Genomic DNA, 18,288 nt, shown 5'->3' on the forward strand with positions numbered 1-18,288 from the left:
CTCCACATTCAGTTAAAAAATTAAGTAAACAATTAACAACTTTAGCAAAGTGGCAAGATATAAAACCAACCTGCCCAAGTTATATAGAGAATTGACGGAAATATGTAAGAACATGAGCAATTCTGAGGCATTTAGGTGAAACAGTGGATAGAGCATTAGCCTCAGAGTCAGGAGGACCTGAATTCAAATGTGACCTCAGGCACTTACTAGCTGTGTGTGACCCTGGGCAGGTCATTTAACCCTGATTGCCCTTCCCCTCCCCCCCAAAAGAACATGAACAATTCTCTAGGAAATAAATGGTCAAAGGATATAAATAGCCAATTCTCAAGGGAAGAAATCCAAGCTATCAACATCTATATTAAACAATTCCCTTAATTGTTAAGGGAAAAGTAAATTAAGACAGCTCTGAGAAAAAAAAAAAAGAAAATATTTGTTGGAGGGATATTCAGAGGACAAGCATGCTAATATTGGAGTGGTGAACTGTTTTATCCATTCTGGAAAATAATTTGGAACGATATCCCCCTAAGTTACTAAAATGTGCCCTTGTACTCCCAAGGAAATCAAAGAAAGAGGTGAAGGACCATATTTATGTACCAAAAAAATGTTTATAGTAGTATTTTTTGTTGTAGCAAAAACTGGGGGGGGGGGAGTAGATGTCTATCTATTGAAGAAGAGCTGAACAAGTTATGATATTTGAATGTGATGGAAAATTATTTTAAGAGATGATGAAAGAGGCGAATTCAGGAGAGCCCCGGGGACTTGTATGAACTGGTGCAGGGTGAAGTGGGCAGAATCGGGCGATTCCCACCTCTTAGCAGAGAGATGATAGACTTGATATGAAGAAGGAGGCATAGCTTTTCTGACGTGTCCAACGTATGGATTTGGTTTCCTTGATTCTACTTATTTATTACAAGGTAAGTATGTTTAAATTGTATCCCCTCACCCTAACCAGCCGTCTCTCCGCTCCCGTCCCCTTCTAGTTAGAGTAGTGAGTTTATAAGTAGCCAGTATAAAATAACAATAGCAGGAAGTACGATAGCAAACGGAACCTAGAGGTCACGTACAGTCTGTCCCAAAGATAAAGGGAGCATAACGGTTACATGCAAACTTTCTCACAAATTCAATAAAAGCCACATCCTGAGACTGTGTGCTAAATCAGAGGAAGTCTAAGCCTGGCTGGTAGGGCTTTGGTCCTATGATACACAAATCTCTGAGAGCTTCAGACATCCGCGGTAAGACCAGCAGAACAACAAATGGTCTGGATAACTTTGAGATGAGGCGGACACTTAAAGTTTTACTGACAACTTTGAGAGGAAGTGGCCATGATAGGGAGCTAACCCCAAGGTGGTATGGCTAAGATAGGCCATCGGCCACCAAAACCCTATTAAAAAAAAAAAAGAGAGAGACCCCAAACTCCTGCCTCACCCCCGGGCACTCATCTGCCTCCTACGGTCTGTGCGCCTCAGTGCTTCCAAGTCCTAGGTAAGTGACTCTTTCCGTCTTCTTCCTCATGCTGCCTGACTCCCTCCACCACCCCCTCCCTGTCCCCATCTGTCTGCCTCTCACTCGCTCATGCATGCCGCAGGCGCCCCTCTGTACTTTCTATACCGATTGCCTGTGTATACTTTCTGTGCCTTATTAAAGTGTGATTGAAGCATTACTCCCTGCTTGCTGACATCGTGGTCTTTCCCTGTGAGTATCCAAAGAACCAGGGTGTGCCTGCCCCAACACGACCCAGAGCGACCCTCTTGTGGTCCCGTCCCGTTATTCCATAAATTAATTAGCATTCCAATAAGGATTTTGTTGTTGTTGTTGGGGATGAGAAAATTTGTGGGGGAAATGATAGTGATAAAAAATAGAAGAAAAGAAAGGAGTGGCAATGAAACATTTGAAAAATACACAGGAAACATTTAAAATAAAATACAGACAAATAATGTTAGAAAGAGCATGCTAAATTTAACATATTTTTAAGCTTTACTTAATAGAGGTTTATAGTGTCATAGAATCCTCTATATACTTTCTATATTGAAATGTGGTGTTGATGTTTGCCAAATTCATATTTTTAAAAGAAAATTTTGAAACTCCTCACCAAGGACCACCAACACTAATTGGGAAGGGGTTTATAGTAATACAACCTGGGTCCCTCCTAAGTGATATACAGATGTTAACTCCGTCCTCCTTGTTCCTCCCCTCCCCCATCTCCCTGAACCTTTCCTAAATTGTTCTACAAATTCCTTCCCTCTGGTTGGGGATTCTGATTTGCTACAGGTGTCTAATATGTCTGTTCACTTCTAAATATCCTTAATGAGTTTTATAATAATTGGATAGACGTCAATGAACTTCAGAGGTTTTTTTTTCCTCCTTTCCCAGGACAGGACAAAAAAGGTACTTCTTTCTTACTTGTGAAATATTTGTTTCTGAACTTTCCTTTCAGCAGGATTAAATTTTTTTGTATAAAATATTCCCATCCTACAACATTCAATAATGGTGGGCTTAGGCCTGAAGTACATTCATAATCACGTGTGGTGTAATGGTATCAAAGATTGGTGAGTATGTAAGGTAAGCCACTAGGGAGCAGCTAGAGAAATCTAGGGATAAACGTCTGTTTAAGATTGAAGACTACCCACAGGGGCTGGAATACTGTAACCATGCCCTTTTCTATGCTCAAGCATATGATTTGAACTGGGTTCAATCATGGGAGGTTGACTTTTAATAAGAGGGGAGCTTAAAGTTTTAATAAGAGCTTTCACATTTTGGGCCACTAAATCCCTATCCGCTTCCCTTTGAAAATTTTTACTAGTTACTTGGGCTATGTCTCACATCAAAGGTATACTTGCAAGTGGGAAGTAAAAAGGCATTCAACATACAATATGAATTGTATGAGACAGGTGATTTAGTCCCATACATAAAAGATTCCTAATGAGCATCTGATAGAAACAACCTAGGTCAGGAATTAAGTAACTTAATTTATGACTATGGTTACAATCTGCTGATGGGCTGATACTTAAACCTCATCATAAATGCAAAAAAAAAAAGCAGGACTTCTAATTAGGCGTATTACATTTCACCTAAGGCTTTTCATCTTACAAACAAGTCCACACACACACACACACACACACACACACACACACACACACACACACACACACGCTGGTAAAATGGTCAGATTTAGGTCAATCCTCTTGCTCTGGTTATCCTGTCCAAGACTGCTGGAGTAGTTGACTGTGGTCTCCTCCCTTTTGCCATTCAGCTCTGATGTGATGTGACCTCCAGACCTGCTGAATTCTCATGGTCATAGCCAAGTCTGGATAACTCTTGATAGGCACTAATTCACTTAAGATTCAGAAAGAACAAACCCAGGCTTAGGGTTGCTTAGATAAATGTGACAAAGACATGTTTCAGGTGCCAAGAGCTCACAGGCACATTGAAGCTGGGCTAGGGTTGAGGAGGTTGGGGCCATTACTTCTTAGTAGCACTAAACAGTCCTGAAGGCATTCTGGGTAAGGCAGGCAAGAGAGGAGAAGACTTTCGTTTTTGTACACTCATTGAGTCATTAGCTCTTCTATCTTTGAAGCCACTAAGGGGACTCTTCATACTCTCAAAATGGGACAGCTCTTTTAGCCTGAAGTCACACGTGGCTCAAAACAGGTCCCAAAACTCTCATGTTGTTGAGATACACTAGGCAAGGAAGCTCTGGACATGCTCCAGGGCATGGCCCTATAGTCCATTTCAGCTTTGCTATGTGGTAGATAAGCTGTTTCATTAATACATCTTTGGGTCAGTCAGAAGCCCCATTGCACCTCCAGAATTTCCAGGGCTAAGGAGGGATGGATGTGAGACCATTGGGTAATGACTACTCCAGGCAGACAGAAGAAGCAGATTCTAGAGGGGACTGGTTTTGAGCAGATTAATATCCCAGATTCCTGAAGTCTGTTTCTGGCACAAAATCTCCCTGGCACCGGGATTGCTTTTACCTGGCTCAGATCCAGATGATAACACATATAAAAATAATAGCGTTTCTATAATGCTTACTATGTGCTACGCACTGTGCTAAATCCTTTACAATTCTTATCTCATTTGACCCTCACTACAACCCAGGAAGGTAGGTGTTGTGATTATACCCATTTTACAGAGGAGGAAACTGAGGCAGGCAGCGGTCTGGTCATTTGCCCAGTTACATAGCTAATTAAGTGTCTGAGGCTGGATTTGAACTCGGGTCTTCTGACTCCAGGCTTTGCACCACTCCAAACAGGCAGCTGGTGATGGAGGCACAGATCCCTTCCAGCTCTGCCAATCAATGTGTCCAGGACCTGGTAGGAGTGGTGACGTGCTGTGGAAGCTAGGAAGTTAGGGAGGGAGGCCCTCCAGTACTATGGGTTCTGCGCATGCGCAACATCGGAACTACGATTCCTAGAAGGCTTTGTTCACCACATTAATTAACCCTTTCCACGCCTGCGCTGGAGGTGGGGGGGGGGGAAGAAAGTCATTTCCGTTTCCGCCTCGTCGCCTCCAGTTTCTGGTAGACCGAGCTTCTCTCGGCTGCGGCTGGGGCCTGAGCCCTGCGTCCCAGGCCAGGGTGAGTAGGAGCCCGACACAGGGCCGACTAGACTGCGAAGAGGGCTGAGCACCTCTGGGGCGGGAGAGCAGCCGTGGCGCCGCCCTGAGGAGGAACTGCGCGTGCGCGGGCTACCTCTCCGCCCTACCCGCGGCAACGCCGCCTCCGGATAACTATGAGCCAATCAGCAGCGCCGCTGCTTCCCTGGCCCGCCGCTCCCCGTGTGCGCAGCTGCGTAGCGCCGCCTTGCTCCTCCCTAGAGTTGGACCCACGTTTGCTGATCCCTGCTGTGTGCGGGGCGTTCTCCGGCCTTTTGGGGGCGTCGTGCCCCGACAGAGCTCCCTCCTCTTCGGGAGTTCTTAGCGTTCGTGCGTCGTGGACCCCTTGGCAGTCTAGTGCAACCTATGGACCCCGTCTCCGAAAGATGTATTTTTGCCTACATTTCTAATTGAAAAAAAAAGCTAAAATTAAGTTTTGGTTTTTTTTTTTTAAGGATGCTCTTTAACTGACATCCAAGTTTATGCTTCCCCCACCCCAAATAATCACCCCTTGGGGAAGGGTCCACTGGACCCCGGCTCAACAACACTTGTCCTAGGAGTTGCACGGAGAGAAATAAATAATACGAAATAGACAACAAATGTGAAGTCATTTGAGGGGCCGGGACTGACCACAGGGAGAATCCGAAAAGACGTCTCGGAGGAGGCGATACTTGACCGGAACCTCTACTGGGTCTAGGTGTTGAGCAGCTGGGGCAGAAAACGGGGAACATTCCAGCAGTGGGGTGCAGCCCGGGCAGAAGCCTGGTGGCATGGGGTGGGATATGGCCTGGGGAAAGCAGGCGAGTTTGTTCGATCGTATTTTTCGTCAGGTGAGGAATGTGAAGTCGGCCTAGAAAAATGGGTTGGAGCAAAAAGTCACGGACCAAACTCTGCATCCCCTTTGGCTCAGTGGTACCACTACCAAGCCTGCGGCTCAAAGAGATCGAAGAAAGAAGAAAAGATTGGACGAAATGAGATAATATTTGTGAAGCACTTTGCAAACGAAACTCTAGATAATTGTTAGCTATCATGATTGCATGTAATATGTATGTTTTATATACATATCAACTCAATGGAATACTGTTGTGCCATAAATGTAGAAAGGGATGGTTTTAGAGAAAACGCAAAATTGGTGTGCATTGATACATATTGAAGTGAGCAGAAGCGAAAGAGCAATATATACCATAACATCATAAAGAAAAATGGCTTTGATGGGCTGAAGAAGTCTGATCAATGCAATTATCAGGAAAGCAATGATGAACTGCCCTATCCAAATCTTGACAGAAAGGTGATAGACTCCAGGTGCAGAAGGAGACATTTTTTAGACTTGTCTAATATGGAAATTTGTTTTGATTGCACATACTGGTTGCAAGTGTTTTGATTTTCTTTCCTTTTTTTCATTGGGAGAGGGAGGAAGGAAGAAGAAAGAAAATACATTTTTGTGTATTTAAAAAAAAATTTAAAAACAGGTTGAAGGCAGTGTGCGGAGAGTTTTAAATGCCAGACAGAAGAGTTTATATTTTATCTTAGAGAAAATGTGAGGAGCTACTAAAGAATACAAAAGTGATGGTGAAATCTTGTAGTGTCTGCCATACCAGGATCATTTGAAGGAACCAAGGATTTTTAATCTGGAGAACAGAAAGCTCCCTGGACATATGATAGCTGTCCTCAGATGTTTGAAGGGCCCTCATTTGGAAGAGGGATTAGGCTCATTTTTGCTTCACCCAAAGGATAAATACAAGGGCAGTGGATGGAGCTTGGAACATGGATGTTTAGGCTTGAAAGAAGGCCGTACTTCCTAGTAAAGAAGGGTTTCCCAAAATGGAACGGGCTACCTTCTAAGAGCCCTCTGAGAGCTTAAGATTTTGTGAATAAATGAAAATGCAGACTTTAAGACCCTTCAATGGTTTCAACTTACTTTTATTTGACAGTTTTTATTGCCTGATTACTCCCTTTCACATCCATTCCAGCCAAACTGGACTCCCAGTTGTTTGTGGGACTGAACATTCCATTTCCTCCCTGTGAACTACTCTAGATCCCATCCATGGTGCCTCCGGTGCATTCCTGTCTTGTTTAGCCTTTCCCTCTTAGACTCCTTATCTTCCTTCAAAACTTACCCTGGATGCCACCTTCCCCAGGAAGCCTTCCTGCTCCCCCACTTAATAGCGCTCTGTCTCTCCTCAGCTGTCCATTTATTTCCCTGTGCTTATGCTTTATCTCCTCAGGATAATGTCAGTTCTTTGAGGGAAAGGATCATTTCCTTTTGGTCCTCTCTTCCCCTCCTCCCCCCACCCAGCACCTAGCAAAATGCTTTTCCTATGATAGGTGTCTAATAAATAGTTGTTGAATTGCCCTGTATCCTGGGAACAGCCCAGAAGCTTTCCCTGATAGCCACCTCAGTGGGGAGGTTACTTGGGAAGGGGAGGGGAGAAGGGGAATAAGCATTTATATAATATCCACTGTGTGCTGGGACTTAGAGAATGTGAGTACAGACACCGCTAAACGTGGTCAGCATTAACTTGTAATTCCATTTCCTCCCTAGCTCTGCGTCTTGTGACCTCTGCTTCCCCAGTACATGAGAACATTGAAGAAGGCATGGCTTCTGTACTCCTGACAGCCGGGGCCAGCATGGTGAGTGGAGTCTGCTCCTTCAGCCCAAAGTGTGTGGATAGGATTGGATAGATTTCTTTCCCATATCCTGTAACCCTAGAATTTGTGGCCATCCTAGAAACTAGACTTAGAGCGAGAAGGAACCTTAGAAATTGTCTGGTTATACCTTCCTGCCCCTTGCAATACTCTCACATTTCCTTTTTAGATGTCTTATGTTTAGTTGCATGTTTGCATATTGTTTTCTCACACTATAAACTGGAGGGCAGGGACTCTGGTGCCTAGCATTGTGCTTGACACCTAGAAAGTGCTTCATAAATGTTTGATGGCTTAAGGAGAGCAAACCAAACCCCTGCCAGTGAAAGGGACTGTCCAGAGGCCTCTCGGGTCCTGAGTGACAACCAAGATTGGAATCCAGCCCTTCCTATTACATTCTGCAGCCTTCTGGAGTGATGAACTTCACCTGGGACTCTGCCTTGGGCTGCCATCATCTGTCTTCTTTGCCTGCTTCGCTTCATTGATTTGTCAGCCTCTCCCAGACTGGTGTGCTTGGTCCTAGCTTGCTGTTGTGAGGGATGCCAAGAGGCTGGGTGAATGGCCTGACATTTGCACATCTGGCTTTCGTGTGGAGTGAGCATGCTCCTCTTAAAGATGAGCAGCTGGTAATGGTTCCATTTTAGAGCCATGAGGACAGAGGTACGGGCTGAGGAAGTGACTTTGTGAGCATCATACAAAGTCATCGTGGGAGGGGGGACTCCCGCGAAGGGACCAAGGACTTTCCTCTGTCCCTGTTTCTCCCCTTTCTGGCCCTCCTCGTCCAGTTTTCACAAGTAGCCCTCCCCTAGGAGCAGACTGCTTATATTAGACTTGTCATTGGCTGCTTGTGAGGACAGGACGAGGAAGGTCTGCTCAGGTCCCCAGATGAGTCTGCTGAGGCAGAAAGGCTTCCCAGAAGGAAGGCTGTCTAGAGCCTTGGGCTGAGCTCTTATTTGTCTTCCTTTGCATCACTTCAGTTTCCTTCTTGGGCTAGTTTCAAGGTTCCTCTGTGGGGAAGAAACAAGCTTCACTCTGATTTTGTGCCTGAAAACTGACCAGGACCTGTTATTCAGGTTATAAGCCAAATCAGAGGAAAGTGTCAGTTGACTGTTGCAGGTTCTCCTCTGATAGTTAATTAGGATTTGATAATAAGAAATAAGTATTTATAGCACAAAACGAAGAAGTAAAATTAAGAGCAGTTAGACCATGCAAGCTATTACTAAATGCGGGCAGCATGGGGCAGTGTGGCCTAATGCTTGGAAGCCATGAGAACCAAGATTGAAGCTCATCTCTGATGAGCCAGTCACTTAACTCCTCCGTGTCCTAAGCAACATCAGAAGTTGCAGAGAAAGTGCCAACCTGCATTGGTGGAAGGAATTTCCTCACATGTGAGTTCCCTGTCCTAGGGATAGTCCAGTCACTCCCCTATCCTAAATACAAGCAAGTGTCTACTCTCCAGTAAGAGGGACAGAGCATGCAGTTCCCAGATGTGTGGCTGTAACCTTTTCTTCCTGATGAGAAGAGGAGCACTGGTGATGGAGCTGGCCGATGGTCTGGATTCACCAGGGCCTAGCACTCAGTGCTTCACATGATGTCATCCTGGTGGGAACCTTTAACCTCTTTATTTTATTTGGAAGTCTCCTTCATCTTTCAACCTTTGCTCCCCCTTTGTGCTTTCTAGCTTAATCAGGTTTCCTTACTTGGAGGGTGTCAACCTTATTCATAGTCATTATTCTGCCCTGGAAGAGCCTTGTATTTTCCCTGACCAGAGTGATTCTGTTTTCAGAGAAGGCTCCATTTCACTTTTAAACAGGCAGTCCCAACTAACCTCTCTACTTTGCCTTCCTTTACCCCATTCTTGTGCAAGGATACTAAAAGACAGAGTTTACCCTGAGTTGGACTGGATAGCCCCCAAGATCCTTGTCAACACTCAGTAAGCAGATGAGAAAGTTTCTTTCTCTCCTGACTTCCCGATGCCCCCCACCCAGGTCTTCCACCCTTATCCTACACAGACACTGCACCCAAACAACAGACTGACCAGCCAGTGACTAAACAGCTTTGAACCCAGCAAGACCAGGTGTTTTTGGTGCGCTGAAAGTACCAGTGGGAAATAGCTCATAGTCAGGGATCCATTTACTTCATGGAAAACACTTATCTGTGTGCCAACTAATGTTTCTCCTTGTCTCGATTTTTAGCAATGTGTGAAATAAAGCCTTTTATTGACATATTCTAAATTATAATAAAGTAGGCCTTCCATGAGCAGTCATCATGTAAATGGGGTTTTCATAAATGTGGTTAGTTCTAATATGGTGGATGAAACAGAGCAGTATGGAGAAGACAATAGTTCCGCTAGTAACAGCCTTATACCTCATGTTCTGCCTGGGATGAACTATTGAAGGGATTACCTTAAGTTACTCAGTCTGTGGTGGTGCAGGGAGGAGTTACTTGGGAAACAAGGCCTGTTGTTGTTCTAGGTCAGACCTCCTGTGGGACCCATGAATCTCCATTTCTCACCCTTTGATATCTTGAACAGAATGTAGGAGAGACTCTAAAGATTAAGAAATTGGCCTGGCATTCATTAGATTGGTCCAATTAACTGGTATTTGACAGAGTAACACTAATCTGTTGGTCATTTGTCCAGTAGACTGTGTGATCTCATGGGTGCGTAGCCAGTATAAAATGGTTACTCTTAGCTTTCTTAGTGACAGCAACAACACGGCTATTACTGGCCTATAACTCTTGGCCAGCAAGAGGATTCCCAAGTCCTTGACCAATCGGCTAATCTCGTCTGTTCTAGAATCGGATCTGTTGACTGCTGTACAAATTGCAATTGCTTTGGATGCAGAGGATAGAAAGCCTGCTGATTACTAAGTCTGTGACAAGTATTTGTTTTACTAGTACTTAGCATGACTTGAATAGGTTCTTTGGGGGATTTGATTTCCTGCTTGTCAGGGCAGACTACGCACTGAAACATATATCCTTCCCAGGGTCCACGTAGGCCCTTGTATGTTTATGTCTGGACTCTCTTAAAGGGGCCATAGCGAATAAATATACTCCCACCCTAAAACCTGTCAAGCCTGTCTCCCAGACCTTGGGTTGGTAGAGATTCCTGGTTTGTTATTGAAACAGATAGATCAGTGTTCACGAGTGAGATTATTGCATATGGACACAACTGGTTCATCCCAGAAATCCTGAACCTCAGAATAAACTCTGGTCTCATCTGAGTGTTTGAGCCTGTTTGGCAGTACCACTCTTAGGGATGAATAAAGGGGTCTTCTCTTGTTGTCTTGTGCAGAGATAACGCAGAGTCTCCCAGAACCACCTTATAAAGGCTGTCTTCACCAGTGCTAGATAGGGTGGCCAGGGAGGCTGTGCCATCAGGAGGGAGGGAGGGAAGTCTCACAGAGAACGAGAGCATGGAAGGAGTGGGAAAGGAAAAGTGTTGTCTACAGAGCAGGCATTCCAAAGAGATTGACACTGGGCCATTGGGAGCACTGAAGGGAAGGGACTGGGCAGTGGGGGATGGAGAATGGGTTTGTATGATGACAGCCAGGAGTACGGAATCACTAGGATGGGTTGGGTATCACCAGGTAGGAGCTCGTTAATCGTTACTGAGTGAGTTCAGAAGGGGTATTGGCATCTGTAGGGGTTCAGCCCCAGGACCTCTCAAGGTGTTAGGTAGCTCAGGAGACAGAGGGCACCACTGGGAAGAGCTAATGCCATGGCATTTCAGTCCTATCTCTACAAGCTAGGCCTGAAGGTAGGTAGGTGGAGGGAGCAGGAAAACATGATGTCTCTGTCCCCTGCAGGCAGGAAGGGCACATTGTCAGTGGGAAAAGGCCAGGACAGGTGGAGACCAGCACAAAATGATGTGGCACCACTCTGATGCTCCCTAAGTAGGGTGAGGCTGAGCTCCGGGAATTGCCCCGTGTGGACAGGCATCCCTCTCTCTGACCTCCCTCGGGCAGGAAGAGAGCCTGTAGCCCAGCCTTGACTCTATTTCAGACTGACCACACCCCAGAGATTACTGCCTCAGGGCAGTGAGGGGCCCCAAGTATTGGTTTAAGCCCTGCCTTGCTCTAAGTGCTCTAAAAGCTGCCCCTTGGGGAATTAGGGTGTCTGGAGTTCATACAGAAGGCCCTCCAGTGGCAGGAAAATTTTACAGTTCCCTTTGTTCTGCTGCCACTTCGGCACCCTGCCCGGCATCATCCCGCGACCCAAAGCTGATGGTGACCGCCCTCCTGGGATGGGGCCCATGGCGCGGGGGTGCCCGTTTGGTATTTCCTGGGCTTCTTCCCTGGTTAGACATTGAGTGGACAGACCTACCGCAGGTAAGTCACAGTGGCCAGGAGCTGTTTGCAGTTTTGCCTCAGGACTAATGTCTGGCAGCGTGTCACTCTGGAAGTGCTGTGCTGTTGAATTTAGAGTCAAAGGCAGTAAACTTCCATCCCAGCTCTGTCATTTGCCATCAGTGGAATCTTAGGGAAATGACTTTGCTTTTCAGGGCCTGGTTCTCCTCATCTTTAAAATCAGGGTTTTGCATTCTGTGACTTGAAGATCCCTTCCAAATCTAAATTAGTGATCTTGTGAAACAAGGATTCTCTGAGGTCCCTTCCACTTCTAACTCTCTGCAATGTAGTTTCCTAACCAAGGGAGGTGATAGTTTTCCCCTTCTCTGCCCTGGTCTTGCTGCTGCATCTGGAATCTGGAATGTTATGCTCACTTCTGAGCACCACATCTTAAGAAGGACAGTAATTAGTTGGAGAGTGAACAGAGTAGGCCAACTTGGGTGGTACGTAAATCATACTTACTGGTTGATGCTTGTAAGAGAAGACTTAGAGGGACATGGTAGTTGTCTTCAACTATGTGAAGACCCATCAACTAGAAGAAGGAGTCAACTTAATTCTGCTTGACCCCAGACGATCAAACTAGGAAGCATGGATGGAAGTTATAAAAGGAAAACTGTCCAGAAATTAATGTTATCCTGAAATAGAATGCCCTATCTCTGGAGCAGTGTATTAGCTCAATGACTACCCTTACTGGTATTCAGATAGATGCCTTGGAAGACCTTAAAACCCAAACACTGTTAGAATTGCCCTCAAAATTCCTTTCAAGTTCACTTCTCTCAGGTCAAGATGAAGAATGATTCCTGGCTGTGTTTTTTGTTTTTCAAGAATCTATGACATTCAAAGATGTGGCTGTGGAATTCACCAGGGAGGAGTGGGTATACCTGGGCCCTTCTCAGAAAGAGTTGTACAGGGATGTGATGCTGGAGAACTATAAGAACTTGGTCTGCCTGGGTAATGACAGCTGCCCTCTTTGAATTAGAACCTGCCCATTGGGATGTCTGCTTCCTTCCTTAACAAATACTGTGGGCTGTTTCAAGATGTTTTAAAATTAAATTTTTAAAAATTAGCAATCTTTTTTTTTCTCCCATCCCTATCCTCTCTCCCCTTATATGGCTAAAAAAAAGAAGACGACAACAAAAAAAGAAAAACAAAATCCTTGTAACAAATATGCATAGCCAAGCAAAACAAATCCCCATATTCGCCACGTCCAAAAATATGTCTTATTCCATACAGTTAGCTTATCACCTTTCTGTCAGGATTTTTATTATTGTTCCTTTGGAATCGTGGTTGACCATTGCATTAATCATTGATCTTAAATCTTTCAAAATTTTTGTCACTGCAGTGTTGTTGTTAATGTATAAATTGTCGTGATTCTGCTTACTTCACTCAGGACGAGTTGATGCAGATCTTCTTCTGTGAAACAGTTCTCATCATGTACAGCATAATAACATTCTGTTATATTTATATGCCATAATTTGTTTAGCGATTTCCAAATTGATGGGTAACATCTTGGTGAGGGCAGCTAAGTAGTGGCCCAGTGGATAGAGCACTGCTGGGAGTCAGGAAGATTGATCTTCCTGAGTTCAAATCCAGCCTCAGACATTTGCTTGCTATGTGACCCTGGGCAAGTCACTTCACCCTATTTGCTTCAGTTTCCTTATCTGTAAAATCAGCTGGAGAATGAAATGGCAAATCACTCCAGTATCTTTGCCAAGAAAACCCCAAATGGGGCCACAAAGAGTCAGACAGAATTGAAACGACTGAACAGTAGCAGCAGCCACCACCGCCACCTCAACCCCTTGGTTTCCAGTTCTTTGCCATTACAAGTAGAGTAGCTCTACATATTTTTTTTTTTATGGAGAAACCTGAAATTAGTTCTTCTTTGGTCTAGACTCAGGGTATTTGATCTATGTGTTCCTAGTCAAAAAAATCTTTGTTTGTAAGACTGGAAATTAGCAACTTAATTCATGGCCCCTGAATATTTATCTTTTCCATTCCCTTTTGCTTTAGATCCAAGATTCTTGCACATACCAGCATATATAAAATCTTCATATTGTCTTTAGCAGGGAGTGAGTAAAACAAACTAGTTTATTTCTGAGCCCAACTCTATATCCCATTCTCCAGTAAAAGTCTTAGCAAGACACTATAAAACATCCTCAGAAGTCTTATGTACTCTAGGGCTTTCTATTATGCCTACTTTTTTCTGTAGTGAAAGATTGGGCCAGCTTTGAATTATTTTTTTAAAGTCTTTTGGGAAGATGGAGGAGAAAAGGCAGGGACTTCACCTGAGCTCTCTTGAATTCCCCTTCAAACAACACGAATGTCTCAAAATAAATTCTGGAATGGCAGAACAGTGTTCCAGTGCAAGACAGATTAGAAGGTTGGGAGGAAAGGTTTATTGCACCGGGGTGAGAGTGAAGCACAGTCTAGTGCAGGGCTCTCCCCCAGTAAATCAGCAGCAGGCCTTAGGATTGACTGAATCAGTAGTGGCAGCAGCTGCTTCAGCTGCTTTCAGCCCACAGATGGTAAGGGACTCGGACAACTGGTCAGAAGGAGATTACAGGGATCCTTTTGCTGGCAGTGGGTGCAGGACTCTGTTGCGTTACCCATACTTGGATCCAGGTTGCAGTCCCAGGGCAAGGAAGAGCACTAGCGTACCAGAGCTCGTGCCGCGGGGGAGCAGGAGCTCTGGTCACAGTTCTAGGGCAGAAAAGAGTGCTTGTGGTTGCTCACAGACTAGAGCACAGGCCAAGGAAAGTAGTAAACACACCTCTCCTTAGATCATACTGTCTTGGAAGAACTGAAAGCTTATAATCCCCCCCCACACTCCCCTCCCCCCTTCAATTAGCTCTGAAAATAGATGCACAAAAAACCTGAAGCTTGGGACAGTGTTCCTCCCGATCAGGAGCACAGCTTAACTTTCATATAAGTTAAAAGTCAAAAAATAGGCTGGATAAATGAGCAAACAACAACAACAACAGAAGAGCCTGAGCATAGAAAGTTACAGTGGTGACCGGGAAGATCAAAACACAAACTCAGAGCAGACAACAAAGTCAAAATTACTACATTTAAAGTCTCAAAGAAAGCTATGAATTGGTCTCAGGCCCAAGAAGAATTCCTAGAAGAGCTCAAAAAGGATTTTAAAGCCAAATAAGAGAGATAGAGGAAAAATTGGGAAAAGAAATGACAGTGATACAAGAAAATAATGAAAAAAGAATCAATAGCTTGGTAAAGGAGGCACAAAAAAAAAGATGTTAAGAAAATAACACATTTAAAAACAGAATAGGCCTAATGGTAAAAAAGGCACAGAAATCCAGTGAAGAGAACATCTTAAAAAGCAGCATTGGCCAAATAAAAATATGTACAAAAATCCACTGAAGAAAAGAACTCCTTAAAAAGTAGAACTGGCCATATGGAAAAGGAGCTCAACAACAACAACAGAAATAATTCCTTAAAAATTAGGAATTGGGCAAGTGAAAGCTAATGACTCCATGAGACATCGAGAAGCAGTAAAACAAAATCAAAAGAATGAAAAAATAGAAGAAAATATGAAATATCTCTTTGGAAAAACAGCTGACCTAGAAAATAGATCAAGGAGAGATAATTCAAGACTGCCCTGATATTCTAGAACCAGAGGGTAAAATAGAAATTGAAAGAATCTACCGATCACTTCTTGAAAGAGATCCCAAAATGAAAACTGCCAGGAATATCATAGCCAAATTCTAAAGCTTCCAGGTCAAGGAGAAAATATTGCAAACAACCAGAAAGAAACAATTCAAATGTCATGGAGCCACAGTCAGGATAGCACAAAATTTAGTGGTTTCTACATTCAGGGATTGGAGGGCTTGGAATGTGATATTCTGGAGGACAAAGGAGCTAAGATTAAAATCAAGAATCACCTACGCAGCAAAACTGAGTATAATCCTTTAGGGGGGAAATAGAAATTCATTGAAATAGAGGACTTTCAAGTATCTGGTAAAAATACTAGAGCTGAATAGAAAATTTGACTTACAAATACAAGAGAAACATAAAAAGGCAAACAGGAAAGAGAAATGGTAAGGAATTCAATAAGGTTAAACTGTTTACATTTCCTATACAGTAAAAGAGGCACAAAAGAGCTTTTTCAGTGGAGGGGAAGATGAGGGAGGTGGGTGGGAGTGCTTGAAACTTACTTTCATCTGAGTTGGCTCAAAGAGGAAATAACATACACACTTACTTACAGAATTCTATGTTACCCTACAGAAAAGTAGGATGGGAAGGGGATAAGAAAAAAGGGGAGGGTCTGATAGAAGGGAGAGTGGACTGGGGGAGGTGGTAATCAAACATTTTTGAGGATGGACAGGGTGAAAGGAGAGTGAGAGTAGGATAAATGGGAAAACAGGAAGAAGAGAAATACAGTTAGTAATCACAACTGTGAAAAAATTCTTACAGCAAGTTTCTCTGATAAAGGCCTTATTTCTCAAACATATGGAGAACTGAGTCAAATTTATAAAAATAAGAGCCATTCCCCAATTGATAGTCAATGGATATGAAAAGGCAGTTTTCCAATGAAGTAACCAAAGCCATCTATAGCCATATGAAAAAATGCTTTAAATCACTGTTGATTAGAGAAATGCAAATTAAAACAATTCTGAAGTACCACCTCACACCTATCAGATTGGCTAATATGACAGAAAAGGAAAATGACAAGTGTTGGAGGGGATGTGGGAAAATTGAGACACTCATACACTGTTGGAATTGTGAACTGATTCAACGACTCTATAGAGCAATTTGGAACTATGCCTAAAGGGCTGTATAAAACTATGCATTCCCTTTGATGTAGCAATAGCACTACTAGGTCTGTATCCCAAAGAGATAAAAAACAAAAAGGAAAAAGACCTATGCGTACAAAAATATTTAAAGTAGCTCTTATAGTGGAAACAACAAAGACCATCAATTGAGGAATGGCTGAACAAGTTGCAGTATATGATTGTGATGGAATACTGTTGTGCTATAAGAAATGACAAGCAAGATGCTCTTAGAAAAACTTGGAAATACTTACATGAACCAATAAAAAGTGAAATGAGCAGAAGGAGAAGAACACTGTCCACATTAACAGCAATATTGTATGATCAGCTTTAAATAACTTAGCTATTCTCAGCAATAAGGTGATCCAAAGGGGCAGTTGGGTGGCACAGTGGATAGAGCTCCAGCCTTGGAGTCAGGAGGACCTGAGTTCAAATGCGGCCTCAGACACTTGACACTTACCAACTGTGTGACTCTAGCCAAGTCACCTTAATACTGATTGCCTCACCAAAAAGCAAAAAACATTTTAAAAATTAAAAAAAAATACAATGATTCAAGACAGTTCCAAGGGACTCATGATGAAAAGTGCTATCCATCCCTCAAAAAAGGAACTGATGGAGTCTGAATGCAGATTGAAGCATACTTTTTTAAAACTTTCTTTTTTTGTCTGTTTTTTTTTAAACAACATGACTAATGTGGAAATATGTTTTACATCACTGCAAATGTATCAAATTGCTTACCTTCTCAGGGGGGATGGGAAGAAGGGAGAGAGAATTTCAAACTTAAATTTTAAAAAAAGATATTGAAAATAGTTTTTACATGTATTTGGGGGAAATAAAATATTAAATAATTCTAAAGTCTTTTGGATGCTTTTTAAACTCCACACTCATTTTTATGAAATATCCTCCTGCCCTTCCCTATTAAACCATTCAACTCTCTCATAAAAAATAAAAAGAAAACCAGCTAAAGCTAACATCCTGTCAAGGATAGGCAGGATTGAATTATTAGATGACAGTCCTTAGAATGTTTCCATTGTCATTGAACAGGATTTGCAGTTTCCAAACCAGATGTCATCTACCAATTGGAGAGAAGAGAAGGATCTTGGATGCCAAAGGGAAATATCCCAAGAAACAACTGCCTAGGTGAGTACATGAAAACTGAGCAGATGAATCATATTCTGTTCATCATTTAGGAGGAGCCTCTTAGCTATAGAGGGAGACATTCTAAGAAGCAGATGAGTCATTGTAAGCAATAACTCCGTTGAGGAGCATTTGTAAAACTTTGGATAGGGTCCTCAGAACTCCTCAGACTTTTTCTTCTCTGGAGAAGTTATTGGTTGTACAAGGAGATGTCTATACAAACAAAGAGGAAAGGGTGAGGGGAGCAGCTGACAGTTAAGTGTAACTCATCTAAACTGGTCAAAGGAGGGAAGAATACACATGTGCGTGCGCATGCATACACACACACACACACACACACACACAGAAAAAATAAAGAGAATCTACATGGATTTGGGAAGGAAGAGAAGAGAGATGCAAAGAGTCAGCAGGGGAATAAACTTGAGAAGGAAAAAACGGGGAGTGATATTTTCAAATGTTTTACATATTTATATTTAAAAAAAAATCTTTGCTAGTGAGCTAAACAAAAAAAGTCAAAAGATTTTTGCTGCTTAAAAAATAAAATTTAATTGTTTAAAAAATGACTGATGGAGCAAAACTCTGACTCCTTGGCAGAAACTGGTGGACTAGAGCAGGAGTTGGCAGACTGTGGTTCAATGCCAAATTCAGGTCTCCACTAAGAAATTTTTTTTGTTTAGCTCACTAGCAAAGATTTTTTTTAAATATAAATACGTAAAACATTTTAAACTCACAGGCCCTACAAAAATTGGCAGTGGGCTGGATTTGGCCCTTGGTCCAAA

The 18,288-nt window shown here is 43.0% G+C and overlaps 1 protein-coding gene across 4 annotated transcripts in view; it reads left to right on the forward strand.

The window, feature by feature from the left end:
- The first annotated feature begins 1,064 nt into the window (after nucleotides 1-1,064).
- Nucleotides 1,065-18,288, forward strand: part of LOC110202761 (uncharacterized) — a 31,012-nt gene continuing 13,788 nt past the window's right edge. Inside the window, exons 1-3 of one of the 4 annotated variants that reach the window (XR_013484444.1) lie at nucleotides 1,065-1,482; nucleotides 7,136-7,224; nucleotides 17,417-17,512. Coding sequence is in view for 1 of the 4 variants with exons in the window: in XM_078149305.1 (XP_078005431.1) it covers nucleotides 12,416-12,536; nucleotides 17,417-17,506 (211 nt within the window). In the remaining 3 variants the exon portion in view is untranslated. Of the gene's footprint in view, nucleotides 1,483-7,135; nucleotides 7,225-10,774; nucleotides 12,537-17,416; nucleotides 17,513-18,288 lie in introns of those variants that run through there. The other 3 variants (XR_013484443.1, XR_013484442.1, XM_078149305.1) reach the window with 3 other exon arrangements.

Source organism: Phascolarctos cinereus, unplaced genomic scaffold (assembly GCF_003287225.1).
Source record: "Phascolarctos cinereus isolate Bilbo 61053 unplaced genomic scaffold, phaCin_HiC Scaffold_2;HRSCAF=192, whole genome shotgun sequence".
NCBI lineage: Eukaryota > Metazoa > Chordata > Mammalia > Diprotodontia > Phascolarctidae > Phascolarctos > Phascolarctos cinereus.